The sequence below is a fragment of the Sturnira hondurensis genome, unplaced genomic scaffold, assembly GCF_014824575.4.
Source record: "Sturnira hondurensis isolate 20B ecotype Veracruz unplaced genomic scaffold, ASM1482457v3 Scaffold0017254, whole genome shotgun sequence".
NCBI lineage: Eukaryota > Metazoa > Chordata > Mammalia > Chiroptera > Phyllostomidae > Sturnira > Sturnira hondurensis.
Genome location: NW_028089885.1, coordinates 1,304,750 through 1,313,765, shown reverse-complemented (window position 1 = coordinate 1,313,765; position 9,016 = coordinate 1,304,750). Strand labels below are relative to the sequence as shown.

The window sequence follows — 9,016 nt, the reverse complement described above, 5'->3', positions numbered from 1 at the left end:
AAAAAAAATCTTCCCCCACACCAGCGTCTCAGCCTTCTCCATTTAAGCCTTTGATCCTTCCACGGTTACTTTATATAGAGAATGTGAAGTAGAGATCTACTTTTATTTCTCTTTTTATCATGGGCTAGTTTTCCCAGCACCATCTGTCATCATCCACCTCGTCCCATACCTTCACCTTAGTTCCGTCCCCCTTTGCTGGTGGCTTCCTTAGGAGTGAGTATGTGCCCTAGTTGGCTCATGAGGAATGAGGGAAACTGTGGGAAGATTCTTCCTAAAAGAGACCTGCGCCTAGGCACCTCCTACCGCCCATTGTGACGCACGCGGGCGCTGGTCCCCGAGATCAGCGGCAGCTGTCGGGGCAGAGCTCGGGGAGCCATGTCCGAGATGAAAGAGCTGATGCTGCAGCTGCAGAAAGACAACCGCGACGGGCGCCAGAGGAAGCAGGAGCTGGAGGAGCTGGTACGCGGGCTGGAGGCCGAGAGCGAGAGCCTTACCGGGCGCCTGCAGGACCTGCGCGAGCGCGAGCGCAGGTGTGCGGGGAGCGCGACTCCACTCGGTCCTGCGGGCAGCTGCACCCTTGGCTCCGCAAAGCGTCCGGCCGACCTGTCAGTCATTCTTCCCCTACCCCGCCCCGAACCTCTAGTCTAGGCCGTCGGGACCGGGGCGATCTACTCAAGGGAACCCCCGAAGGGGAGGGTGGAGTCTTGGCGCGCGGCGAACCGAGGTGGGCTTCCTTGGCCCCTGTTCACAGCTGGGTCTTCCCGTGGCCGCGGGAGCCTCAGTTTTCCCTCTGCAGTCTGCAGCGGAGGCGAAGCCAGGCCGCGAGGGCCCTTCGTGGGGAGGCGCGCGAGGCAGCGCGGGAGCGCGCGGAGCGGGCGCGCGGACTGCTGGAAGCAGCGCAGCAGCGCAAGCATGACCTGGTGGGGACAGGGCCCTGGACGGGGCGGTGCCTACGGGAGGTGCGGGTGGAGGGGACCAGCCCTGGATAGGGTGGGGTCGTGGATGGGGCGGGGAAGGCGGCGAGGGCAGTACTGCGGAAGGCTCGGACGCTCCCTCGACTGTCCGCAGGAGCAACGTAGCCGGCAGCTGCAGGAGCAGTGGGAAGAACTGTCAAGTCAGGTGCGTTTAGGAAATGCCGTTTCTTGCTTCCCCTAAGAAGTTCCACTCAGGTCCGTGTCCCCGTTTCCATCCGTTACCCGCCTTCCAGTATATCCTTCGCCCCTAGAAGCCCGCAAACCCCGCCCTCACAAAGCTCCACCCCCAGCTATTTTACTACGGAGGGGACCAACTGAGTCGGCAGCGGGCGGAGCAGCAACTCGAGACCCAACTGCTAGCATTGCAGGTACCTTGGTAGGGCTCTGAGGGCTGGAGCAGAGACGTGGGCGGGGCCTTGAGGTGAGCTGGGGTGGGCGGGGTCCCGAGGGCCAGGGGCGCGGCCCAAAGGCACGGCGGGATGCTCGGCGGCGGGCTCCTGACCTGCCTTGGATTCAATGGAAGAAACAACTGGAGTTGCTAGAGGCCAAGCACGCGATGCAGGCGGAGGGCCTGCGACAGGTGCGGGCGGAGCCCGGTCTGAGGGGGAGGGCTGGCTTCGGGTGTGGGTGGAGGCTGGTCCGGTGCATAAGAGTGGACAGCGGTGGGAATGTCTCCCCGAGTCTAATCGAGGCTCCCCTCACCCTAGGGCACACAGCGGACAGAGGAGGCCTGGGCCAGTTTCCAGGAGCAGAGCGGAGTCCTGCAGGTGCTGCCCCTCTACCTTGAGAGCCACTCATCTCTGACTTCTCTGAGGCCTCCATTCCACCTTCCCCAGAGTGGCGACAGCCCGTCTCCTGCTCCACCCTCCCCCTCCCCCGACGTCCTACCTAGTCCAGAGACCTCACCCCCACCCCCTTCAGGAGCTGCAGGGGAAAGTGATGGAGGCGGCGGCTGCGCTGGATGCCTCGCGAGGCAGCGCGGAACTGTAAGGGATGAGGACTGTTGGGTGTGGCGGGGCGACTGGGGTTCGGGCAGATGGGCCCTATCGACACCTGTTCCCACAGTTGCAACTCTCAGTCACGTCGGGTACAAGACTGCGCGGGGTCCCTCATGGAGGAGGTGGCCAAGGCCGAGTGTGTGAGCGCGTACCCGGGCGCGGAGGGCTGGAGTCAGGACCGCCCCCACCGGAACCCGCCCCCTGCCAAATCCTCCCCAATCGGGCTCTCTCTCTCACCCACGGGGATCCGCTTCCCCATGAGGACGCTCCCCTTTCGACCGGCCCGCCCCCACCAAGACCCCAACTCGCAGGGGACTGGTCCTGGTGGTTCCCGCCCCTTACGTGAGACGCCGAGCCGCTCCCCTGCGGCGGCTGCCGAGCTGGAAGCCACTCTTCTCTCTGCAGAAGAAGCGGCTGTTTTGCAGCGCGGGCGCGACGGGCACCAAGTGAGCCGAGGGACTGGACGCGGGACGCGGGGCTCGGGCCCACCCCCCGACTAGTGCCCTGCGGGGTTCGGCCGGTTTGTCCCTCCGTGCGTCCTTCGGCCCGCAGGTTGTGGGCGTTTAACGCGCTGCAGATGCTGCTGCTGCTGCTGCCGCTCGGCCTTCTGGCGCTGGGGCTGCTCTACCTTCTGCTGGTCAACCCCGAGGCCTTCCGCCGCGTGCTTCCGCGCCTGGTGTCGGACACCGCCTTCCGTCGCCTTCGCTATACGCTGTCCCCGCTGCTCGAGCTGCGCCCGCGCGGGTTGCTGCCCGCCTAGGATTCATCACGTTGGCCGCGGTCACCTGCATTTCTGTCTCCCGTGTGGTTTCTGGGTGCCTGAGGGAAGCCAACGGGAATCGCTTGCGGGTGGGTCGTGTGCCCCTCGGAGCCCAGCGACAGGCTCTAACACCTGGTCCTCAGGGGGTGCGGGGCCTTCCAGGCGGACGCTGAGTCTACAGAGGCTATCTCCGGCTCCCCGCAGCACTGGGGCAACCTGGCCCAGAGACTCCGGCTTGAGTGGGGTGCGCCTTCGCCTGGTGCTCCCACCAAGGGGCTCCCGGGCGGCACTGCTGGGAGGCCCTTTTCCTACAGCCCGTGCTGCAGCCCTGGAGCCAGTTGGGAAGTTGGTCTGTATCTTGTTAAACTTGCCTTTTCTCCCCTCCCCCTGCTAGTGAGCCTTGGGTGGTAACGGAAATTGGGGAGGGAGCTGGTCGGTCTGGGCTCCCTGGTGGTCTGTGTCCTTTGGCCCTGCGGTGCGGTTGTTATTCAAGATTCTGGCAGCGTCCCTCTGTTAGTTCTCTTGAGATGAATTCTCCACAGAGCGGGGCAGCTGGGCGATCCTCCCTTTGGTTCGCTTCCATGTCCGTGCTTGCGACTTCGGTCTTTCTAGGGGAATCGTCTTTTTATTTATGTGAAGTGTTGTGCTTAGTGGCAATGATGAATCTTGGTTTCATTCTGTCTGATACAAATACCGATCTAATTTTTCTTAGTAATGAAATTGTTCTATGATCTCCTTGTGCACACAAGTGTTTCTGCTGTGGCCTTTAAGCAATCGTTCTCTTATTGATTTGTATCCTCTAATCTTTTTTGGTTAAATTTGTTTATGGAATGCTGTGTATCAAGTTTTATCAAATTTAAGAATTGTGCAGTGTCTTAAAAAAATCCGTTCTTGTCTGGAAGTCATAAAGACATTCATATAGTCCAAATACTTTTTTCACTGGTGTAAATATTTTGTTTCTCCATCCATCCATCGGTACGTACTTGGGTTTATTTGCATTTTCATCCACATTTTAGAATCAGCTTGTCAATTTCCATAAAACAGTCTGGGGTTTTGATTATGCTGAATTTAGGGGACAATTTGCAAATAACATACATCTTCCAATCTAACGCAATGTCACTTTTTAAAAAAATTTTCCTCAGGAATGTTTTGTATTTTTTAGCGTAGAGGTCTTGTACATTTTTACATTTATCTGTAGGTATTTGATTTTTTTGGATGCTGTTATAAACGGTACAAATTTTTAAAGATTTTATTCATTTATTTTGAGAGAGAGGAAGAGGAACAATTGGTTGCCTCTTGTGCCCCCCTCCCCCAAACGGGAACCTGCAACCCAGTCTCCAACCCTGACCTGGAATCTAACTGGCGGCCTTTTGCTTTGTGGGATGACCCCCAGTCAAGTGAGCCACATGTCAGGACTGTGTAGATTTTTAGTTTATCTTCCAGCTGTTGATTGCTAGCTTCTAGAAATGCACTGGCTTTTGTATATTCACCTTTTATTCTGTGATAGCGCTGAACTTCCTTATCGTTCTTTGGTCTTTTCTGTACATGCCTCAGGATTCTGTAGACAGTTTTATTGTTATGAAGCAGGACAAGTCCTTTTATTCTTTTCTTTTTTTAAAGATTTTATTTATTTATCTTTAGAGAGGAAGGGGAGGAGAGAAGGAGAGAAATATCAATGTATGGTTGCTTCTGGTGTGCCCCCTCCCGGGAGCTGGCCTGCAACCCAGGCTGTGCCCTGACTGGGAATCGAACCACGATCGTGTGGTTCGAAGGCCCGCGCCCAATCCACTGAGCTACACCAGCCAGGGCTCCTCTTTTTCTTTTCAATCTTTCTCTGTCCATGAAAGGGATACTGCTGTATAATTTTATTTTCTTAGAATGTCCCTGTCTTATTTTAGTATCAGGGCTATGCCACCTTCACAAAAAATGGATTGGGATGTGTTCTTTGTTTTCTGAGAGTGTGTGACATTGGCGTTACTTCTTCCTTCGCTATTTAGCCCACTGGCTTCAACCTTTTCCATCTCGGGGCACATGTAAACTAATTACTAAAATTCTGTGGCACACCAAGAAATATTTTTCCCCATCTGACAAAAAAATAGGTGTAATTTTAATTCATTCACACCAGACAGTTAATGTTGTATTGGCTGCTGCCTTTTTTAAATTCGGCGTAAGGGAGAAGAGGTCAGCGCCCCTGACTGAACAGGCAGGCACCGCAGGTTTTAAAAATCCCTGGGGCCACCGGGTGAAAATTGCTGGTTCAGATTCATCTTGGCTTTATGATGAAAATTATCATATATTATGTAGACTAATGTGATTATAATTATATTACATGTAATTACATAGATTACATATAATTGTTATTATACCTTAATCATTTTTTAACACCAAAGACTATATGAATTGTATTGTGAATATCTTCTCAGGGCTGAGGCATCGTTTTCTTGCATATGGTCCAAATTAGTTTTTTTCCCTTTTCTTGTGTGTGTTTCCGTGGATCAAGACATTCTCTTCTGTACTTTCTTCTGAAAACCTTTCACATTTACCTTTAACATACAGCTCTACATCCACCTGGAGGTGATTATGTCACATATGAGGCAGGTGGTTGAGATTCTTTTTCTCTTCTGTGCAGATATCCGGTGGACACAATACCCTGATTGAAAAACCCGTCTTTCTCCTCCAGCCCTGCCTGTCACTGGGTTTGTGGGAGGGCTCCTGGGCTTCATCTCTGTTGTTTATTCATTTTTCCTGGCACCAGTTAGCAACACTGTTTCAACTACTGTATTTCAGGGTAAGTGTGGGTACCTAGGTTTGCTGGTCCTCAGGATGGAAATAGCTGTGTTTTTACCTCTGTGTTCCCATGCAAATTTAGACTGGCCAAGTCCACTACACATCTTTCTAGGATTTTGACTGGCATTGGCAGTGAAACTACAGACCAGTTTGGGGAGAACAAATATCTTCTTTCAATCCATGAATGTATTACTCTGTTTAGATCTTTAAGCAGTTGTAGTTTTCGGCATTTCTTACGAACCATTCATTAGGTTTATTTCTTGGTATTGGATGTGCTGCTATGCAGTTGTAAATGGTATTGTTGTAATTTCAGATTCTCCTTTGTTGCAAGGTAGACACACACACACACATGCCTTTTATATATTGACCTGTGTCTTTTTTAAAAAAGATTTTATTTATTTATCTTTAGAGGGGAAGGGAAGGAGAGAAGGAGAGAAATATCAATGTATGGTTGCCTCTCGTGAGTCCCCTGCTGGGAACTGGCCTGCAACCCAGGCATGTGCCCTGACTGGGAATCGAACCACAATCCTTTGGTTCACAGGTCCACGCTCAATCCACTGAGCTACACCAGCCAGGGCTGACCTGTATCTTATAACCTTGACTGTACATTATGTTTACACATTATTTCAGATTTTTATGCACACAGATGCCACTTCTGAGTTTTATTTCTCCTTACTGTTTCTGGCCTGACCCGGCTGGCTTGGGCCTGGGACTGGATGTTGAAGACGTGTGACGCGGGTGTGGGCCTCCCTCATGGGCAGCACAGCTTTCAGTATTTCGCCTGTAAGCACGACGGGTTTTGTGCAGACATATGAAGGAAGTCCCTGGTCTTTCAGGAATGGCTTCATTACATCTGTTGAGGTGATGGTTGGCATCTGTCACACCCTGTTCTGAGCACAGCCCAGTTCTGCCAGCAAACTCCTCAAAGGCACCAGGCTCTTTCTTGGGTTGGTCCTTTGCCTCCCACATCATAATAGAAACATGATTGTTCTTAAGATTTTTTATTTCATTTTTTTTGTTTCTAAAGAGACCTTATTTTCTTGTCAGTTTGTGGACTTAGATTTTCTCTCCTGTATTGTAAATAGCATTTCTAATTTTTCAAGACAGATGGCTTGCCTTATTGCCAGAAGCTTGTACATAGCACTGGCTTGACTTTCTTTTTAAAGCCAACTTGACAAACTCTTTCCAGTTATTGGGGAACGAAATGACTTCCACTGTTTGAACGTGTTTCCGCTATGTTTATCCTGCTGTTTCCATGCTTCCCCTTCCCTTCCTTATTTTGTTGGATATTTCTGGAAGTTACACCCTCACTGTGGTATGTCTTCTACTTGACCTTGGCTCATTGGCTCATCTCTACCATCCTCCCCAAACACTGCCTTAAAGCATGTTAACTCCGATATTCCCTCAGATCTAACCTGTATTTTAAAAAAAATTCTCCCCAGAGGCTGTGTTCATGGATCCTAGAAAGGGTGAGGGAGAGAAACGTCAGTTGGTTGCCTCCTGTATCCACCGCAACCAGGGATCAAACCCTCAGACTTTTGTTGTGCCAGACAGCACGACGCCAGCTGGGTGGGTGTCACATGTATTTTGTTTACTATTTTAGTTCCGCTCTTTGTTTTTAAAGTTTTATTTTTAGGGAAAGAGGAGTGGAGGGAGAAAAAGAGATAAACATCAACTAGTTGTCTCTCTCACAACCCCAGGTGGAGACCTAGCTTACAACTCAAGCATGTGCCCGACTGGCAACATTTTGGTTCACAAGCCAACACTCAATCCACTGACCCATACCAGCCAGGGCTCCTTTTCTTTTTTTAAGGATTTTATTTATTTCTAGACATCAGGGAAGTGTGGGAGAAAGGGAGAGGAAACATCAATGTGGTTGCTTCTCATGTGCTCCCTCCTGGGGACGTGGCCTGCAACCCAGACATGTGCCCTGACTGGGAATTGAACCAGCAACACTTGGTTCACTGGCCTGCACTCAATTCACTGAGTCACACCAGCCAGGGCTGGACTCCTTTTCTTTAAAAAAATTTACTGCCCTGGCTGGCGTAGCTCAGTGGATTGAGCGTGGGCCTTCGAACCACAAGATTGCGGTTCGATTCCCAGTCAGGGCACATGCCTGGGTTGCGGGCCAGTTCCCAGAAGGGGACTCATGAGAGGCAACCATACCAGCCAGGGAAGAAACATACATTGATGTTTCTCTCCTTCTCTCCTTCCCTTCCTCTCTAAAGATAAATAAAATCTTAGAAATTTACTTACTCCCTGGCTGGTGTAGCTCAGTGGATTGAGCACAGGCCTGTGAACCAGAGGATTGTGGTCCCATTCTGTTAGGGCACATGCCTGGGTTGTAGGCCGGTTCCCTGCAGACCAGTTCCCAGCAGGGGACGCACGAAAGGCAACCATACATTGATGTAAAAAAAAAAGGGAAAAAATTTACTTACTGATTTTGGAGAGAGAAAAAAACATTGATTTTGTTGTTCCCCTTTTCGGTCTTTACTTCCTATCTGCTTAAAATAATTAGAGGGCCCTGGCTGGTGTAGCTCAGTGGATTGAGCTCGGGCCTGAAAACCACACGATCGTGGTTCGATTCCTAGTCAGCACATGCCTGGGTTGCAGGCCAGTTCCCAGCAGGGGACTCATGAGAGGCAACCATACATTGATATTTCTCTCCTTCCCTTCTCCTCTAAAGATAAAAAAAAAAAAGATAAATAAAATCTTAAAAAAAAAAACCCAACCAGCCCTGGCTGGCGTAGCTCAGTGGATTGAGTGCGGGCCTGCAAACCAGATGATGGCGGTTCGATTCCCAGTCAGGGCACATGCCTGGGTTGCAAGCCGGTTCCTTGCAGGCTAACTCCCAGCAGGGGATGCACAAAAGGCAACCATACATTGATGTTTCTCTCCCTCTCTCCTTCCCCTCTAAAAATAAATAAATAAACAAAAAATCTTAACAACAACAACAAAAAAACCCAACCAATTAATGCATTAGTAAGTGGAAAAATAAATCGATGTTTCTCTCTCTCTCTCTCTCTAAAATCAATAAATAAAAATAAGAAAAAAAATTAGAGGATCACGTTGGGTGGCAGAAGATGGCTGCTGCTAGGGCTGCTGCTAGGGGCTAGTGACAGAGACTTTGAACACCTGAACATGAACACCGAGGAAACAGGAACAGACTAGAGCAGACGCAGGACTTCAAGTAAGGCCTCACTGAGAGTCGTGGGCAGGACAGCTAGGTGGCCTCTGCAGGGCCCCGAGTGGTGGTGGCTTTGGAGTGGGAGAGAGCAGTTGGGGAAAGCGCAGTGTTCTCAGCACATCTGTGCTGTGGTGAGCTGTCTTTGTGCAGCTCACGACCTGCCTGGCCGCCCACTGCGGGGGGGCCATCCCCACCCTAGCTGGGAGGGTCCCTGGAAGGCCTGTGAGTGCAGGCCCCGCAGCTGGGTGGCCCTTACGCAGCCAGTTTTAGGACACCAAGAAAACACGGTTCTGCTCTCTTCCCAGAACAC

At 51.2% G+C, this 9,016-nt stretch overlaps 1 protein-coding gene across 2 annotated transcripts; it reads left to right on the top strand.

Annotated features, from left to right (window-relative positions):
- The first annotated feature begins 375 nt into the window (after positions 1-375).
- TMEM191C (transmembrane protein 191C) lies at positions 376-3,719 on the top strand. Of its 2 annotated transcripts, XM_037067451.1 has the most exons (10): positions 376-530; positions 797-920; positions 1,069-1,119; positions 1,265-1,342; positions 1,498-1,554; positions 1,682-1,741; positions 1,896-1,960; positions 2,040-2,112; positions 2,378-2,418; positions 2,525-3,719. In XM_037067451.1, exons 1-10 carry the CDS (start codon positions 376-378, stop codon positions 2,730-2,732), a joined length of 912 nt encoding a protein of 303 aa, XP_036923346.1. In that variant the 3' UTR covers positions 2,733-3,719. The 2 variants fall into 2 exon arrangements, with proteins under 2 accessions (XP_036923346.1, XP_036923345.1); XM_037067450.1 differs by having other exon boundaries at positions 2,040-2,557.
- The last annotated feature ends 5,297 nt before the right edge of the window (positions 3,720-9,016 follow it).

Bases quoted from the DNA above. Each gene is read 5' to 3' on its own strand.
- TMEM191C (XM_037067450.1), top strand. From the start codon at position 376: ATGTCCGAGATGAAAGAGCTGATGCTGCAGCTGCAGAAAGACAACCGC. The intron at 1,742-1,895 runs GTGCTGCCCCTC...CACCCCCTTCAG, and splicing joins AGCAGAGCGGAGTCCTGCAG to GAGCTGCAGGGGAAAGTGAT. The intron at 1,961-2,039 runs GTAAGGGATGAG...CTGTTCCCACAG, and splicing joins TCGCGAGGCAGCGCGGAACT to TTGCAACTCTCAGTCACGTC.